At 41.4% G+C, this 20,746-nt stretch overlaps 1 protein-coding gene across 1 annotated transcript in view; it reads right to left on the bottom strand.

Annotated features, from left to right (window-relative positions):
* Positions 1-19,377: 19,377 nt before the first annotated feature.
* Positions 19,378-20,746, bottom strand: part of LOC122791800 (low-density lipoprotein receptor-related protein 2-like) — a 1,119,352-nt gene continuing 1,117,983 nt past the window's right edge. The window contains exon 33 of the mRNA XM_044059752.1: positions 19,378-19,467. Within this exon, the coding sequence (XP_043915687.1) occupies positions 19,417-19,467 (51 nt within the window). The 3' untranslated portion in view covers positions 19,378-19,416. The remainder of the gene's footprint in view (positions 19,468-20,746) is intronic.

Here is a 20,746-nt window from a genome sequence, read left to right as displayed (position 1 = left end):
CATGTGGGACCCTCCACTTCTATTAAGTCATACCATCTCCTCATTTATGGAGATCCTAGTGTTGTTCCCACAAAATACATCATTCAACCTAGAAATTGACTCAGAAAATGAAAACTCCTCCTTGGAAGATGGGGTACATGTGCTTTCCACAGAATCAGAGTCCTGGTCTTGGAAATCTATAGGGAATTATATTCTCCAACATCAGACTGACCATCTTTAGGATTTTCTGCATCTCAATAATGATTAGGCAAGGATTTTTTGCATTTCAGAATTAACTGCTTGCAATAAACTCCTGGCTAAGTTAAGACCATCTTTATGTACAAGTTCATCCTTAAGTGAACAATGTCCAGTGTTTTTCCCCAGGTAATTATCCCCAGAAGAAAACCAATTAGGTGATGGCTCTTTATCCTGGGCAAGAAGCTTCTTTTGCCAGCTACCTCAAGAAGAATCTCCTGCAGCAGCTCCCAGACAAAAAAAGATGGTTCTCATGCTCTTACCAGACACTGGGACAGCCACAGAGGACAAATATGACCCTGGGTTGTGATGGTGGAAGAAGCAATACCAGAGCAACTCAGACCAATGGAGGAGCTGAGAAACAATGAATGGCCATTATAGAATTCTCACCAGTGGTTAGGGCACAGAGCCCATGGTGGGTGCAGGAACTCTCCAAGTTATTTTGTTTGCCCCCCCCCCCCCCAGATGCAGCAGGTCAAAAGTGTGTATCCATGCGGTTTCCAGGGAAGGAGCCTAATTACCAGTAAGCAGTGCTGGAAAGAGTTGCTAGAGGGCAAGTTGTCAGTGTTCACAAACAGCATGGGCACACTTCTAATAGTCCCAAAACCAAGGTAGATACACAAGTGGTACACAACACCCCCAATTGAACTAGATGTTCAGTGGTATGATGAACATCTGGTTGTCCTTTTCTCATACCCTCATAACAGCTGATGATCTTTCCTGAATGATTTGGTTCTGTCAGTTGTACCAGAGCTACATATGGACATCCAATGTACATAGGAATGTGTCGCCTTTGTTTAAGCTCTTGAAAATACAAGGAAATTAATAGCCTTGCTAAAAGTAAACACTGAAACCACTTGAGGTATAAAAAGTATTGGTTCTCAATGTAACCATGCCCTTTTGGAAAATGAGGAAGGGTTGACTCAGATTGAAACTCATACTCTTCTTGCAGAGTAATTAGTTTTTTAAGTCAAGAACCTCATATCAGCACAATAAAATGGTTGAAATAGAAAATATATACATTTTTCTACCACAAAATTAAGATCCTAAGCAGGAGCTACCAGTTTTTAGGTATGTCGATATGTAACCCCATCCCCTTTCAAAAACTACTCTAGGACAGGAAGAAAGGGAGGATGCATCAATTAACCGATATTGCCAAAATATGGATCTTGATGGAATAAGATCAGAAGATAGCAACTTGCTCAACTGGTCAATCAGGCCTCAAAGGGTAATGGCTCTGAGAGACCAACTAGACAAGATTCTCCATTTGCACACAGGATTATTTTTAGCAGTTTTTCACCTTAATGCCTGCTGCACCTCCTCAGAAAAAAGTACCCAAAAACCATCAAAACCCTATTAAGGCAGTCAGGCTGGAGTGCATCAAAAACCCTGTCTTATGCAAGTAAATCCAGTCAATGGTGAAGTGTGATATAATGGCCCTTGGCAGGTTTTATAAGGGAGAACTTTTGCTTGTACTAAAAGGGAGTAACCACCATAATCTTTGGCAAGTCCCTCTTTCTTAAGGAGGATGCTATACATCAGTGGAAAAGCAGAGAGGAACATTTCCATCCAGGCCTGCTTGCAAGGAACCCTTGAGCATAACTGCCTCCTTTGAAAACAGTTAATGAAAACAGATCTATTTGAAATGCCCCCCACAGTTGGATCAATTCCTGAAAGACCCCCCCCAGGTGCAGCTTCCATTTATGAGGGTCTGTCCTGGTCCTGCTCAGCTTGAATGTATAAAAGCCTGAAGAGTTGAGTTTCTACCTCCCAGTCAATTATAGCCAGTCTGCAAACAGACGACCTGGTATCCCCTTCTTTATGTACCATTCTGTGATAAATCATCTCTTCAGGACCTCTGCAAGTTAAGGTCTTTAAAGTATTAACTGCCAACATCTCTCCCATTTGTGTGCTTTTGTCGTTTAAATTTTTAAGAACTTGCACTTTTGCTCCATTTGAAACTGCTCCACAAATAAAGTCTTAAGCATATGCTGTCACAGAGAGATGGAGGCTGAAAGAAGGAGAAGCCTGGGTTGAGATAATAGGTCCATCCAAAGTAACTCCCTTCTGACAAACTCCAGAACTGGAATCTGAAGAGATGAGGGATGTTGATGCAGAGTTGAGAGTAATCAGAGGTACCACTGAATTTTTCTCAAGTGAAGCCTGATTAAGGGTATCATAAGAATCCTAGAGGTTGTGAACCCCAGAATCCTGAAAAATGTTCTGGCAGAAGTCAGACATTAGCTGGAAAAGTCCAGGAAGATTTTCTTGCACTGTTCTACTTTGTCCAGTGGAATAACATTTCTTCCAAGGGGCAAATCTAGAAACCACCCCAGAAAAACAGTGAATGGGAAGGGATGAGAGATTATTGCTACAAGCCTGGAATCCAGATAACTGGAAAAAGTATATGCAAATACAAGGTTGTCTAAATATGGAAAGATTCGAATGCCTTGAAACCTGCAATAAGCAATTACTGGATCCATGCACTTTGCAAATATCACTGGCACACACTGGACAGACCAAATTACAAGACTGAGCTGATAATGTGAGCCAGACAAAAAGCATAAATGTATGAATTCCTTGCAAATGATAAAGGGGTGATAAGCAAGTTTTAAGTCCAATGTTGTCATAAAGCCACAGAAGAGGAGTAGTAACAGGATTGGAAGGGATAACATTTTTAATTTTGGAATTCTGGTAGATCAAGAAGACATATCTAGGACTTGTTTCCACATGCTCCAGGGATCTAAACCTTATCACCACAAACAAAACATGCTGGAGGAATAGGCTCCTGACTCAGACTCTGGAATAGATTGTCCATACATGTCAAGCAGAGTGCCTCTTTGGCCCTCTTCAAAATGAATCTTGACAATTGGATGGGAGAAAGGAAATTCACCCCAGGGATCATGTCAGTCTCCCTGCTAGACAGGGGTCCAGGGAAGTAAATAGTGTGGGAAGAAATAGCCAGGGAATTGTTATGGCTAGCCTTGTATAGGCCCTAGGGCTGATAGGTTCATAGGTTGGTACTAGGCTATGTACCCTCTTTGGCACCAGAAAAACTAATAGAAGCCTTTGTTGGATTTGAGGGCACAAGTCCAAGCATACCCTGGGCCAACACTTGGTCTACAATATGAAACAGGGACATCTTGTCTTCAGGATGAGGAGGAATCCCTTGTAATGGAGACCCACTTGGAGATGCTAATGTGAAATATGGAGGCTTAGACAGAGGGACAGATTTGATGAATCACCATGCTAGGAGGTAGAAGAGCCAAATAAGTCAGGCTTTTGGACATCCATGGCTCTGGCAGGGTTCCCCTTCCCTTTGAGTCTCCTTGCCATGGCTTTTTGAAATTTTGCTTGTTAGAGCTTTGCTGACACTGCTTTCTTGATCATCTGGAAATAGATCTTGAAAAGGAAAGAAAGCTTTAACTGAATTTTGAATAGAGTTGAATCACTTTCCTTCTCTCAAAATTTAAGTACATCTGCAGCAGAGGGCCCAAACACATTTTTGTTCAGGGGAGAAATCAAATCCCAGCTTTAACATCTTCCAGTGGGTTTTGAGAACATCATCAAGCAAATTTGTCTAGCTGAACCAGAAGCAGCAGTCCAAGAAACAGTATCAGCAGACTCATAAGAGCATTTTAGTGTCGGTTACCAGACAAGCTATGTATTGCATTTGTTTACCAGGAAAGTCCACTGAGCCAGAAATTAGCCCATTTTCAGTGGAGGCCTGGGGAGAAAAACTCCACATGTAATTACATGCAAAGAAAAGTTATGCACAATCCATACAGAATAAAGTAAAAACGGCATACAATAATTTGGTAATAGCATTACATACATCTAACAGTGAAGAATTGTTTAAAATCATGGCACTAGTATATGAATAGAGTTTTATTAGCAGAGAGGAAATTAGCTTAAAGGGAAAAGGAGGCAGAATGCTTAAAGTAGGGATAGCACAGGCTAAAGTGACAGCGGAAAGTTGATGTGAGAGTGGAACAGACTTTCTAGAGTGAAGAGGAGTAGGATCTTGGGAGGGGATCAAGTTTTAGGGTTGTAACTAGGGGTGCAGGTGCAGATACAATTTGAGGAGAGATGAAGTTTAAGGGATTTTTTAAAAGCAGGGATTACTGATAGTTCTGAGGGAAGGAGGGAGATTATGCCACAGCTTGGAGACAGTAAAAGAATACAGCATTTGGCTGCCTGAGAGTTTAGGTTTAATAGAGTTTTGTTTTCTGACCTTAGGTGTCGATTAGGATGGTTTATGGTCAGAATGTGGGAGAGGGATGGGCAGGCTGCTGGGTAAATAAGTTCATGGGCAGTAGTTAGTTGTAGGTATGGGAAGTGAGTAGGGATTTTGAACCAATTTAGTTGTAGTGTGGAGCAGTGGTGGGTGGAGAATTTAGAATATGTAGCAAATTTGGCAACTGTTGTACCATGAATTGAGTTTAGTTTTCAAAGAGGACTGTATATTGGTGAGGATGGTGGCACCATATAAGAGATGGAAGCAGGAAAGAGGTTAAGAGCCTTTTTTTTGCAGAGAAGCTAAGAAAGTAGTTGTGCCTATAAAGGGCTCCTATTTTTTGGTGTTTTTTTTGAGGTTATGTATATGAAGGTCAAAGATTAGGTTGTCAATGAGGACAGTAATTTGGTATTGGGAACAACTTCAATTACAGTATTATTTTGGGAATGAACAGATAATCTGGATTTGTCAACTGGGCTGGATTTGTTTGGGGGGGGTAAATACTGAGTTTACCTTTATTGGAGTTAAGGGCAAGATGGTTGTGTGACATCCAGGATTCAGTTGAGGTTACTGCTTTTTGGGTAAGTTGCTATAGTACAGAGGTAGATTTAGAAGAGCAGATAATAGTAGAATCAACCGCATATTGGATTACAGTACTGTGGGTAAGATATGTGGAAGTCATTGATGAATATACTAAATAAAAGGGATCCAGTATGGAACCTTGGGGTACCTCAGTATTGCTGTTGGTAAAAGGTGAGTAGCAGTGCTGACAAATAGCAGCTTGTTGCCTATTTGTGAGATGGTTACAAAACCAATGATGGGTGGATGGAGAGGTGCCAACGTTTGAAAGTTTAGTAAACAGAAGGGAGTGGGAAACTGTCAAATGCTTTTGATAGACCGAGATAGAGTGTGGAGACTACAGATCCATCATCTCTAGCTCTATTAACTGTGCCCAGGAAGGAAATGAGGCCACCGTTAGTGCTATGTCCTAGTCTAACACCATGTTGAGTGGAGGAAAGGAGGTATTTAACCATTTGACTAAGGAGCAGAGTGTGAATGCACTTAAAGTATTTTTGAGATAGGGTAGAGAATAGTGATGGGCCAGAAGTTAGAGATGTCAGTTATTGCTGCCTTTGTGAAGTGGGAGAACATGCCTTTTTCCAGATATCAGATGTACATGATTCCTGAATGGACCTATTGAGGAGAATGCTGAAGGGATAAGCTATGGAGATCGCGGATAGTTGTAAGAATTCTGCTGGCAGGTTATCTGGGGCATGATTTTAGTTTAAGGAGTTTTTGTATGGTAGACATAAGTATGGGAGAGAATGGGTAATGTAGTAGTTGGGGTATGTAGTATTGTAGGGTTTTGGTTGGTCTGTGTTGATGGGTGGGAAGGTGGTAGTAAGCTTACCAATAGTGTCAAAATAATAGAGAGGCTAACTCACAGGGTGTTTTTTTCTGGATTTGGGCATGGATTATGGGTAGTCCCAGGATGGATTAAGGAGTTGATTGCCCCACAGAATTTCATGGGGTTGTGATTATGTTGGCTTTGCTGGGTTTGGAAGTATACTTTTTTTGTTTTTAAGTACTAATCGTTTGACCTGATGGCGAAGTTGTTTATATTGCATGAGGTTGGGAGGAGCTTTGTTTTTCAGCCAGGCTTTCTCTAGACATAATTTGCTTTGTTGACTCGACAAGCCACTTAGCATGTTTTGTCTAGACTCTTTAGCCGGAGAGGGGCAAGTTTATTTAGTATACTAAGAAATGTGGAATTGAATTCCACAGCTTCATTAAGAGGGAGAGATTAGTGGATTCCAGTTAGTTTGTGCAAAATATCATTAAAGGTATCAATGGAAAATTGGGACAAATTTCAGGTACATCTTTATTGGTGTATGTTTGGTAGAGTGGTGGGCTTGCGTATTATGAATGCTGGTGAGTTGTCACTTACTGTCTTGCAAGAGTACTGGAGGTGGAAATCTCATCAGGGCTAGAAACCATGATCCAAACCAGCACTGAACGCTTCCTATTCCTGCCTGGTAATATCTGAAATAAGCTGGGTATAGATGTGAAGGTTGATGTCAGAAGAGGTTGTTATTGGATATGTCTAACCAGTTAATATTAATGTTGCCTAGGATGATGGTTTTATTTTTTGTTAGTTGGCCAGGCATTCAAGAATGGGAATATCGTTGCCTGGGGGAATATATGACTGATACATAGGCTTTTGTAGTCATTTAGTTTGAGGTAGGTGATGGGTAACACTGCGCTGGAGGAGGGAATGGACTTTGAATATGGAATCACTCTGAAGGTGCTTGGATACAAGGCGATGCCTCCACCTGTTTTGTGGAGTCCATCTGTTCTAAGACAGGAATAGTTTGAGGGAAGAAATTCATAATCCTTTATATGGTTTTAGTCAAGTCTCCATTATGGCTGCAAAGTCTGGTTTATACTGACTTAACCATGCATGTAGTAGGGGTTTTGTTTCTAATACTTTGAATGTTGTTGGCAGTGAAATTGAGGGATTTTGTTGAGTTAGGGGCATTACGAGAGGAAGAAGGGCCAGGGTTAGGGTGGATGTCACTACACTGGACTAGGCCAAGATGAATAGGAAAAGTTTTTGGATAGAGCTTTTTTGGGTCCCTAATATAGTTCTGTACAAGGTTACTAGGATGTTTATCTTGTGGAGACAGGATTATTGGTTTCCTTTCTAAAATTATGCTGAAAATGACTGCTTTTACAAGGAAAACGTACTTGATGGTTGTTGTCCGCCATCTAGATTAAATGTTTAACAAGGACACAGCATTGTAGAAAACCTTATTACCTGCATCATAGCCTGACTGCAATAGTAGTCTATAAAGCTAGTGATACATTTTAACTGTTTGTTGACCATTTATGTAACTAAAAAGCATATACTGTGCTTTGTAGCTGTACGAAGCTCCTGTATTGCCTTATATTACATAGTTTAAGTGACAGTGTTATGCCTGCTTGACTGGTGGCTAGTTATTAGTGCTGATAAGTTCTCGCTCAATGTTTTCCTTCTAGGTAGTCCCCCTCAAACTACCCCAGTACAAGACACTCCTGACTGAAAGGACATTACCCTGAAAAACTTTACCTACTACAAGTCTTTGAAGTCCAACCAGCAATTTGAATAAAGGTTAATACCATAACATGTACTACTACCTTAACACTACCTATGTACTTATTTCATGCTGCCCTGGGGTCTAAAGGCAGCTCTAGGCTCCCTCCATATTGTGCAACCTAGCTAGATTTTCCCCAAGGATCTTACCTCTAGCCAACAAATCTGCCCTGCACAGTAATTTCATCTGCCTCCCCTGCACATAGCCCACAAAATTATACCATGCAGCTCTTAATCTCGGCAAGGGGACAATCTATAGCTTAAACATAGCCCATAAATTTGGTGTAAAACTAAACCAGTAAAATACGACCAAAAAGATACATATGGAGTAAAATTAAACTAGTACAATACAGCCAAAAAGATACATTTGGTGTAAACAGAAAAGTGAAAAGATGCATCTGGTGTACAAAGAAAAGAAACAAGCCCAGGGATATAATTGGAGTTAGTGTTAGCCCCACTGTGCTCGGGCTCACTCCGTTCCCGTCCCTGCCCCCTATTCCCACTTGCCCCCACTAGTGCTACAGTTCAACTAAACTTAGCCACTCCCCTCATGCTAACCACCAATCACTGAATCTGTCCCACCCCTGTACCCATTTCCTTCTCTTCCACTATTCCACATCCTGTAAAGCAGTCTTCCATCTAACTACCTTACAATCATCCACTACACCCACCCCAAGCAGATCTCTCTCTCATGACCAAACCCAACCAAACCATGCCCAAACTACCCAAACCCACATACACCTCTTACTACTGCTCCCAGGTGTATCCACCTTCCCACTGCTATCACCACCAACCACTAATTTATCCACATACCAAGAAAAACGACTTCCACTAACATTATTACAACACTAGTCCCATATCACTACCAAACCTTTATACACCACTATGCACACAGATTACAGCCATCACACTACCTGTCCCAAACTATAAAGAACTTTAAGACCCTAAACAAACTAAACTCTATTTTACCTCGGAACCCACCTCATTAGCTGTGGTGATATACAACCAAACCCAGGCCCACAAAATCTAGGAGCCCCAACCCTCAACCTGAATGATACCCTAACTCAGAGACAAATCCACACTCATTTCAAATTTAAATGTCAGAAGTATACTGAAAGTCCATGACCTTCACACACTACTCTCCTTTTATCAACTTGAGAGTCATACTAAGAGACTTGGCTTAAACCAAACTGCAATGAAATCACTCCACCAGGTTGCAATATACTTTGTAGTGATAGAATAGGTAAAAAAAAGGGGGGGGGGGCTGTTGCTATAGTGTATAAATCTCACCTCATCCTTGAGAAAGTAGACAACCCCCATACCTCGATAAAGTTAAACTCACTAACAAAACTAAAACTTGATAGTAATCATCATAGGATGCTACATCCCTCCAGGCAACAATATTCCCATTATAGAAAAACTCCTAAAATGGATGTCTAACTCCCTCCTTAGGACACCTTAATACTGCCTGGCAAAACTGTTAGTCATAACCCACTCTCCCATATTAACCTACATGGCCTAACCCAGCTCATCACTTCCCCCACAAGAACAGACAAGAGAACCAAACACCAATCCACTCTAGATTGGATACTCGTATCCCACCCATCACTGATATCCCTAGCAGGGTGTCTACCAGACACCCTGAGTGACCACCAAGTCACATTCTTACTCTGATCAAAATCACAAGAGACTCATATCTACGTGCCTAATTAGAAACAAAAAACACCAACTGCTCCAGCTTTATAAACAACCTAAAATGTGCAACTGGACCCCCTCACCTAAAAAACCTACCTCTTGACGAAGCTGTACTATATTTCAATACTACCTTTTTAAACACCCTTAACCATCACATCCCCTCCAGAACAACAAGAACTAAAACTAAATATGTCCCCTGGTTAACCCCAGACACAAACCCCCTGGTTAACCCCAGACACACAATCCCTTCAAAAAAAGGCCTGGACCAACTACCTCAACAGTAAATCCCAATTGAACAAATATACGTTGAAAACTCACTAAAACAGACAAAACATCTTACTACCAAAAGTTACAGGATAAGCACAGGAACAGCCCACAATTTTGGGCAGCAATTAACTCTAGTCTACAATCAGGTAAAACTACCCCAACCCCAAAAATAGATAACCAAGACGACATTCCCACTCAATTTAATACAAACTATCCAGACCCTTGCAAACAACCAACCCTATGGCATTCCCACCCCTGTAAATCCCCCACCACAACAATTGTCCCAAGTTCAGCTTCCACCCAGAACCAACCAAATCCATTGAAAAACTACTCCACAAGCACAAACCAATGTCTCTAGCCACAAATAAATTACCCAATGAATACCTCCACCTGGCTGCAGAAGCCATATCATATCCTGTCTCCATCCTAATTAACAGATCCATCTCAGTGTATAGTACCCCAAGCAATGGAAAATATCACATCATCCCTCTACATAAAGGGGGAACCTCCCTGGAACTCTAACTACCACCCTATAGCCATACTACCTTTATCTAAAATTTTAGAGAGGGTGTATTAACACAAGCAACTAATGAAACATCTAGAAAATAATCTAATAGCAACACAGCATGGCTTTAGACCCTTCCATAGCACCACCACCGCACTAACAGAATTCACCAACATTGTCAATACTCCTTTCACTAGCAACTCTAAACCTTACCACACCTGCCATCTCCTGGTTCAAAAACAACCTAGAGGGAAGGAAAAGCTGATATGTGACAAAATCAACTCCCCCTCCCTACAAGTCTCCCTAGGAGTACCCCAAGACCCCATCCTGGGGCCACTTCTTTTTACCCTCTTTACCAATCATCTCCCAAACAGTATTCCTAAAGCCTCAATAGTGCAATATGCAGATGATACCACCATAATATGCACAGCCAAATCAATTGATATCCGTCACTCCCTAACACAAGAACACTTTCCCCTAGCAGAAACTTGGATTACAAACCAAAGGCTCATTCTGAACCCAAGTAAAACAAAGCTAGTACTCTCTAGCTCCTACCGAGCCACACCTCCCACTGATTTTCTTCATCTCCTCTAACAAGACCACAATCACCTCCACAAATCATACCAAACTCTTAGGGGTTGAAATAGATAAACTTAAATTTGACCTACATATTTCTATAACCATAAAAAAGTACACAAAAAACTTGGCCTATTTCGCACTAAAAAATACCACACTGACCACTAAAAAACTACAATAGTGAGGACTCGCCTACTATCCACCCTACTTTATATGCCTCCCCCGTCCTTACAAATCTCCACAAATCCGACCTAAACAAACTTGATAGTTGTTGTAAGATAGCCAAATTTGCTGCAACCTTTCCCATCAGAACACATCTCTGTGAATGCCTGAAAAAACTCAAGTGGCTATTACTACCACTACTACAACTCAATCAACTATCACTAGCCCACAAAATACATAACTCTGATAACACCCCAGCCCTACAAAATCTTTTGCAACCCTACACAACTGCCAGGCCCTTGAGGTCTAGCACAGAAAACCTGGTCAAAGTAACCAAATATAACAATGAAGCTGGTAAGTGTCTACAGCCACTGTATAGCAAAAACTCCCTTCCTGCCCACATAAATCCCCATCACAGTTCAAGAAACTTGTTAAAACTCACCTTTTGAATAATAGACTGTGCTCCTGTATTCCCCCTGGCTAATGTCTCATTAGAACACTTCAACTAACTTAAGTAACTCTGCTAAGCCAACCGTAGTACTGTACCAACTTAGGACTGTTGATCTACTGCTCATCCCCTCTCTCCAGGAGTTAGGGAAAACTACCCCAACAATATTGTGCTTTCCATAAGCAACTAAAACCAGGAGAAGACATTGTAAATCAATTTATCCTTCCCAACTAAAACCAGGCGAAGACATAGTAAATCAATTTATTCTTAAATATAGCTAGCATCATCTGCTCTCAGAGCCTTATTCTGTCTCTCTGCTTTTACTCTGGTAGTAAATCACAGGAATCCTAAACTTAGGAATATCTTCTAAAATGTATTATATTGTAGTGAACAAATGTATCATGTTAGTTAATATGCATGTCAAAGTCTCTTCTATGGAAATTGTATGTCAAAAGTCTGCTCTTAAAACGGTTTTGTAAAAAATTATTTTCTCCCCGGGCCTCCACTGAAAATGGACTTGTAAATCCAGTTGGACTCTCCCGGTCAACAAATGTAAAATAAAAAATAAATTACATCAGTGGCATACAGACTATAGCAGATTGCAGAGTAGCTGGAGGGGAGGACAGTGTAGGTAGATGTTGCTGATGTGGGTTTGGGAGGTATATAGATTGTATGATGTGATGAGAGTTTTAGGAGAGGTAAATGGTGAAAATAAGGAAGGATGTTGTGCATGAGGGGCACATCTGAGAGGAGAGGAGTATAATAGGTGAATATAGGAGGTGAAGTTCATGAAGAGAGGTTTTTGACAAAGTAAAGGTAGGAGTATTGAAGTAGTAGTGAGGGAGGAGTAGAATTGTTGGCATAAGAATGTAGGAAAGGAAGGAGGTAATAGACCAAGAAAGAGGTGTAGAGATAAGAAATTGTGGTTATTGGGTACTGGTTATATAGAAGGGCAGATTAGCTGGAGTATATGGGGGAAGTGAAGGGGTTGGGCTGTTAGATGGATTGGGTGTGATGTAGTGTAGGTGTGGGTGGAGTCAGGATGGATAGGTAACAAGTGTAACTGATATGGGGTGGGTGGGAATGGGGGTAGGGTAGAGGAGCGTAGCAAGGCAGAGTGTAGCGAGGGCAAACAGAGAGGCTAGCCCAGCTGAGAGAAGCAAGAGTTTCAAAAAACCCATCAGGAACAACACTTGCTTACAAACATCAGGTGAGTTTGAGCCTGTTTGAACAGGATAAAATATAATTTGAATGATAGGCACAAAAACTTATCAGGTACAGCGCTCCAGAATAGGCAGGGCTGTTAGCAGCACACCCGAGTGAGATAAATGCAGCTATAAGGATATTAATTTCCTTAAACATTAGTTTGTACTCCTTTTGCTGTTGTGTGGGCTAGGTATAGGAGTTATCTTGCCTTATGGTATACTGCCATCTAGTGACAGAAGGGAGAATTCTACCAACCCTAACTGTCTAAGCATAAATGGGGGAATGTCCGGGACTACAGGGAGGTCCGTGCGAGTGTGCAAGCCAGAAAAATACAAAGCATACAGTGAAAATAAATGCAGAACTGTAGGCTGACACCTATGCTTAGGATAGTTCTTGGGATAGGTCGCCCTTGATTGACTGGAAAAACAGTAGTCCAAAGTAGCTGGGATATAGAAGAGAATGGAGGGCAGCCCAATTTATTGCAGGCGAGTATCAGAGCTGTAAAAGAAGAGCATATAAATCTATTCATAATAAAAGATAAATAGGAGCTTGGAAAAGAAATGGGACAGAAAAAAAGACTGTATAGAGGACAGAGAAAGCCAAAAGTTTAATAGGAATAAGAGCGGGCACAGAGGGGGTGCACTAGTCAGAGAAAACAATTAGACTGCCATGGACAAAACTAGGAAGGACAGAAAGCGGTAGAGCTAATGGAGAAAGACAGGCAGCATAAGATCACTTATTGAAATAAAAAAACAGCTCCGTGGAGATGAAGTCCAGAACCAACAAAAGCAGATAGTACTGTGCTCTTAATGAAATGTGACAATGCAGTATTTTGTTAGTTAAATACAATAAGTAGCTGGAATTACAGGAAAAGCTAGGGAAATGCTAAAATCAGTTTAGCATCTTCACACAGTACTGTGCTCCTAATGAAAATAACACTGTTGTATTTACTTAAGTTAAACACAAGCAATTAGCTGGAAAAATACTTGTAAAGCTAGGGAAAATGCTAAAATTCAGTCTCCATACAGTGAATATAGTAGCAGCATGGGAATGCATTTGCACACAGTATGGTTACAAAGTATATATACCACAAATGCCTAAAAATACAAAGTAAACTGGCACACACTGGGAGTTGCCTAATCTATCATTAACTCTACAGCCATTTACAAAGATAACCATAAAAAGAACTTGCTGGCAAGCACAACGCGGGGGGGGAGAGGTCTGGGATGGGAAATGGTATTTTAAAAATGGCACTGCAGTTGCAGCCTCCTAATTATAGACTCCTATTGGGTAGGGAGGGGGAAGGGAGCAGCACATGTGCTAGGGGAGGTGATTTAGCTACTTACAGTACTGGGTCCCACCCAGCTGAGAGAGGCAAGAGTGCAGGAAAAAAAAACATGAGAACACTTGCTTACAAACATCAGGTGAATTTTAGCCTGTTTGAACAGGATAAAACATTTGAATGATATGCACAAAAACTAATCGGGTACAGTGCTCCAGAATAGGCAGGGCTGTTAGCAGCATACCCGAGTGAGATAAATACAGCTATAAGGATATTAATTTCCTTACACTTCAGTTTGTAATCCTCCTGCTGTTTGGGCTAGGTATAGGAATGATCTTGCCTTGTTGTATACTGTCATCTAGAGACAGAGAAGGCAGAAACGTCTACCAACCCTAATTGTCTAAGCATAAATGGGGGAAATGATGGGACTATGGGGAGGTCCATACAAGTCAGAAAAATACAAAGCATACAGTGAAAATAAATGGAGAACTGTAGGCCCACATCTACACTTAGGATAGGTCATGGGATAGCTTGATTGACTGGAAAAGCAGAGTAGTCCAAAGTAGTTGGGATACAGCAAAGAATGGTGTGCAGCCCATTTATTGGAGGTGAGCTGACTCAAATTAGAAGTTTTAACTTCAGAAACAGGAAGGTTAGCAATTAAATTTCTCATGTTCTAAAATGACAGACATACGAGCCTAGCAGTTCACAATTCTGAAAGTTAAGGTAACCGAATAAACATTCTTCCCAAAGCTTTACCATCCTTGTCAGAGTGAATAGGGCTAGCACTTACAATATGGTTATATAATAGGAGGCCTATATACAGTCACTACAGGATCTGATTTGGGATTATACAATAATTCTGTATAAACTATCATACCACTTTGGGGCAGGGGGCTGACTGCCAGGCACACAACTGTTATGAAAACATGATACAAGTCTGTTAGAGAAGGAACATCTACAGGTTGTGGAAAATAGAGTTGTAACAACCCATACTTTTGCTGAGAAACAGGGATTTCATTCTACTCCCATTTAAATAAATGTCTCATCTAGTCAAGTGTCAGAAAGAATTCTTCTGGAGGGAAATCGGAAAAAAACTTTCCTCTGAGTCATCATATTCAAGAGAATTAACTGATTATAAACCCCATCCTCACTTGAACAGGATTTAACACATTAAAAGCATAGACAGAACACTCCCTTAGCAATTCTTCCATGTCTAGTTAAAAAAAAAGCTTAAGTTTATGCCTCTTCTTGGGAGATGCCATGGAAAGGTATCAACCCACAAGAACACTCACCTGGGAATTCAGCACCTTACCCTAGGTAAGCAGTATACTTTCACCCACTTCTCCAGAGAACAGAGACCAACAGTGGTTCTCCCTTGGCTGTTGAGAGAATTCCTACATCCACAGTGGATGTACCAGTCTGTCAGCCCTTAGTGGCTTCACAAGGTGCTACACCAATGGGACAAAGATGAGGCTCCAGAGAGCACCCCTGCATTACCAGGCTACAATTCTTACCACACCTTTCGGCCACTTAACCTGGACCGAAACACTAAATGAGGTGGTGTCGATATTCATAAAGGATAGCAACATGTCCAGGCTAGTTGCTCAACATAATGCATCCAAAATTACCAAGTACAAACACTGGGGAAGACTGCAATTCAAGTTGTAGCTTGTTGCAGATCCCCTGTCATGCCCCAGGATGCCCACTCCATGTTTGACGATATACTGGATAATATTAAGGTATAGTCCAATACCCTAATACTGGGGGATTTGACATACCCCACCATCAACTGGGAAAACTACTCCTGTACTAACTCATCTGGCAGTTTTCTTCAATTCATCAATTCCAATGCCATGGATCAGCTTGACCATACCCCTCCAGGGGCAGCAACATCCTGGACCTGGTCATTACCAATATGGGTAACAGCTGCTCCACACCAGAGGCCAACTCCTCGCTGGTCAGGTCTGACCACAAGCTAATCACCCTAGACATCCATATCCCACCCCCACTCCCCCCTCATTCCCTCCGGTACAGCTCTGAGTGTGTGCCTTTAACTCCCAGTGGGAGTGGTTTAAGCCTTTAAAAAAATGAAGTTATCACTTTACAGTTCTAGAAAATACTCAGAGAGGTCAAATATCAATACAGTTGCATCTGCCATCACAGATACTTCAAGACAAAATAGCCTGGTACCTTAGCATGGTTTTGGAATTATTAATGCAAATATGAACAATCAACATTTGCCGCTTAGAGGAGCAGTAGGAGTTAACTGCCAAATACACTGGGAGGAGGAACCATTGTAAAAAATTTCTCCAAAGCCAACTTCACATCACCCACACAGAATGGAAGAGAACTGCTGAATCATATACAAAAATCAGTGTATAAACACATCCACTAGTGTATGGACCATGCAATCCAACAGAACCAAGACGCTTTCCCCCAAAAAAGGGAGCCAATCTGGTGGCCCTCTGCCATAAACAAACTCTGCAACAGAAAGAAACTTTTTTTTTTTTTGCAAAAAAGTAAAATCCCACGATTGCAGGTACTCCCTTGGTCAGACTCAGCAGTAAGCTGAGATCCCTCAAAATCCTCCAAAGCTAGTTACGAAAATAAAATTGCCATGGATTCTAAAGACAACCACAAAGCTTTCTACAGCTACATCAAGAATTTCAATGGCAACACTCAGATCTGCTTGGAACTACATCACAATGGCACTACATTTACTTAACCAACTGATATTGCCAACATCCTGGCAGACAGGTTCAGTGCAAACTTTACCCCCCACCCACAAACGGGCCCATCTTCATACCGGAAGATTGCAGAGCCCCTCTAATCACGGACGCACAGTTAAAGACTGCACTGTCCAAAGCCAAGAACACAACATCCATGGGACCAGACAGCATCCCAGGCTGCATTTCACATGAACTACAGAATGAACCAGCACTCCACTTAAGTACCATGTTCAACCACTGCCTCACTTCAGGCTTTGTGCCTATGGAATGGCACATGGTGACTGTTACTCCACAAAGGGGGGTGCCACCACTGACCCTGGGAACTACCACCCCATTAGCCTGATAAGCCTGGTCTGCAAGGCCAAGGAATGCATCATCCTGGAGCTTATAACTAAAGACATAGGTAACCTCCAAACTCTGAACCCCTCTCAGTTTGGGTTTGTAAAAGGTAGATCATGCCTCCTAAACCTGACTGACTTCTTCAAAGCAGTCATCAGAACCGTAGACGAGGGTAAGGTGGTGCGCACAGCCTATCTTGTCCTCGCCAATGCTTTCGACACCATGTCCCACTCTGGTATTACAGATGAACTCACTGGACTAGGCATAAATCCATATGTTACAAGATGGGTGGCCAACTGTCTCACTGATGGAACCCACACAATGGAAGTAGCAAGACTCCAAATTTGACTTCAGACCAGTGACAAGCAGAGTACCACAGGGTTCAGTCCTGGGTCCTCTCCTGTTCAGAATCTACTTCTCTGAAGTCCAGGCTAATACAGCTGGTCTCTTAAAATTCACAGACTGCAAACTAGGAGCCATAATAGATTCGCCTAAGGATGTGGACATTCTACAAAGAGGCCTCACTGAAACTGATGCTTGATGTCAAAGTCATGGCCTAAAGCTCAATGCCAAGAAGTGCATTGTCATCCCCTTTGGGAAAAACACTGTAGCCATGAAGTACCACATAGGCAGTAGCCTACTAAACACCAAAAGTGTGATGAGACCTTGGGACACAAACAGTAGTCTCTTCTTTGATAATCACGTTGCCACAGTAGTCAGGAAATCCTTCTACGTGGCACACCTCATCACAAAGGGGTTCCATCTCTATTCATCCCTCATCAGACCCATTAGAGTACAACACCCCATTTGGCATGCACCTCGCAAGACATCTGCAACTAGAAAGGCAACAAATACCTCACTAGGAGGATTACCAGCCTCAGATGCCATATGCAGACAGTCTCAAAAAACTCCAGCTCTACTCTGTCGCATATTGCCTACTCAGAGGTGACCTCTGCCTAACATACAAAGCCATGTCTAACCCAGATCTGATGGACATGCTACACAAAGAAATCCCAAACTCTGAGCCACACGCTCCAGGGACCTAAACCTTGTCGCCACAATAAACAGAATATGCTGGAGGGCTTGATTCCTGTCCGCGAGACTTCCCATATTCTGGAACAGGCTACCCATTCATGTCAAGCAGAGCTCCTCATTAGTCCTCTAAGAGAAACCTGGACAATTGGATGGGAAAGTCTTCCCGGGGATTCACTGCTGTGGCGCTGCTCGACAGGGCACAGGAAAATTTTCTTGAGGTGAAAACAGGGAACCTTGTTTGGCTAGGCTTATATAAGCCCTAGGGCCGATAGCCTAGTACATATCTATAACCTATGAAAAACATGCACCCCAGAGGAACCAGTTTTTAGCCACAGCAGCATCCACTAACAGTTTGGAAAATGGAGCTGGCTACACACCTAAAAAGACTCCCTTAACCTTTTCTTGAGGATAGGGAATTGAGACAGAAGCCAACAATTGCTTCATGTTCAACTTGAGAAGAAGACTTCAGAAGCAGGTTGCAGAGCCCAAGTCAGTTGGTAAACCTTCTTGACAGGAAAATGAAGGTTATGAAATAAAATATGCCAATACAGTCCACAAAAGCACAAAATCCAGTACACCCCACACTAAGATTTGCACACTTTCCTCACAAGCATTACAAAAGTAAAAATGCCAATAATGTGTCAAAACAGCATTTCGTAGTGTAAAAGTGGTGCAACAAATAGCACACATTGTAGAACTATTCCCACACCAGGGAAACAAATTACTAGCACAAGGTGGTGCTGCATGCCTGAGGGCGTCTTTCAGAAGGGACGTTAAAGAGTAGGGGTCCTTTATTTATATAAAGACCATTTCCAAAATATTTACAAATATATAATTTTTCCTTTACTGTTATGCAATCATAATTCTTATGCCAAGTTTTCATCCTTACTAGACCCCCCACTCCTTTTTCCATAACCATCTGATGTTACTCAGTATTGCCAAAATCCATTAAAGAATTTCATTTATCCTTTCATTCCTTATAACCCACACAACATAAAACATCCTATTCTGCCTTTTGATTTTCCAGCAAATTTGGGACAGCTGAGAGGTATGGGAGAAAGGCAACACAGAATGCAACTATACATATAGCATCAAAAGTAGTGGGCCTTCTACTGTTCAAAGCTTAACACCTGATGAGTCATCTGCTGCTGTACAGGATGATTAAAAATTGGGTTTGCTCCAGTAGAGTAGATTCCTGCATTACTAACCAGAAGTTTGATGAAAAATTTAACTCCGATATCTTAAGTGTGAACGGGTGGCCTAGTATACTAGTACAATATTCCTAGTTTACAAGAGTACATGCATATCACCACTGGCTGCAGGACTCCTCTGTCCCTGATATTCAGAATGGTACCTGTAACTGTTTAAACTCCAACATGGCGCAAGACACCTTTAAGAGGACATGAGTTGATGACCCTAATAAGCAAAGATCTTCCAACTCCAACACACACCTGTGCATATAACTAAAAAATAACCATTAAAATACTTGTGCAAATACAGATCAACAAAAAAAAAGAGGCTCAGCAGTTTTATTGAACTGTTTATTGAAAAAACTGCATCATAAATCAGACTTTTTGATCCTCTTCGCTGAAGGGCTCGCTCAGTGGGGATGGTTCCTAAAAAGAAAACATGTAAATTAGTCAGTATGCAAAACGTGGCAAAATCCACCAAGTGAAATGTATACTTTACTTCACAAATATACTAACTCCCTATACCCACACTGCCTTAAATACTTGCCTTTATAAGAATGTGCAACAGATGCAAACCACTGCACATCAGTCATCTACAGCACAAATGTTAGCTACTCAGTTCCCATGAAAATCCACTCTCCATGTCAAACATTCTAACCATACAAGAAAAAGTTATGAATACTTTTTATATAAAATTATAAGTTTGCCTACATATGTTAAAAGCTTTCGGATAAAAATTATTTTGAACTTTTATTCAATATTTGGATTCTATAGTCCAAATGAATGGAAAAAGTTGGAAAAAAGTAATAGGTGAAGATGTGTTTTCATATACAACTTCTAAAATGGCTGCAATTTTATATTTAGTACAACTGATTGCCAAAAACATGGCAAGTTGAGGAGCAAAAAAGGTTCTCAAAGTGGAACAGCTCCATTCCTGTAACTGCAGCAAGTTGTGTTAAATGTAACAAGCAGCTTAATACAGTTACTATCGCACCTCATGCCAAGTGCTTCAACTGAACCATGAATGCAGCATTGGCATTCAATGAATACAGCTAGTGCACTCCTCTACCAATGGACACAATGATCACAACCCCCTGACAGCTTGTACCAATGGGGGGCCACAATTTTTACCTCACCCAAGTTACTGCTGTGATTTATACAACAGGAACGTAGTGCATATTTCCATTATAACTCCAGGTCTGTTTGAACATATTCTCCATCAAAAGCTATTCAAACCTCGTCTGCATGGTTTAAAATACTAATCTATTCAGTAACCTAAAATGCAAAGCAAATTAGTATACTCACTAGAAGTACCATATAACATACCTCACAGCAAGAGGTTCTGGGATTAAAATTCCCAGCTGGGGTACCTTCTATGTAGAGTCTGCATGGCTTTTCTCCAGGTGCTCTAGTTTTCTCCCACACTGTAAAGAAATGCAGTAGGTGGACTGGACACAGACTGGCTATAGATGTGAAAGCATATGCATGCTGTACAACTGTAGTAGGCTAGTCATCTGGCAATTTGAACAGTGGCTTTACATCATTATGTATCAATCCAACCCCATGTCCAGAAATGGAAAAGAAAGGTGAAGGGTGATTGGGTGTGTGTAAAACAAATATCCCTTCCAAACTACATGTCCACTGAAGTTTTAGGAATCTTTACTAGTGAGTCAGCTAGAGATTCACTATTTGTTCTCTCCTCACA

The sequence above is a fragment of the Protopterus annectens genome, chromosome 17.part0 (genome assembly GCF_019279795.1).
Source record: "Protopterus annectens isolate FY-2018-M chromosome 17.part0, PAN1.0, whole genome shotgun sequence".
NCBI classification, from domain to species: Eukaryota; Metazoa; Chordata; order Ceratodontiformes; family Protopteridae; genus Protopterus; species Protopterus annectens.
Note: the sequence above shows the minus strand (reverse complement) of the source record. Positions and strands in the feature narration are given on the sequence as shown.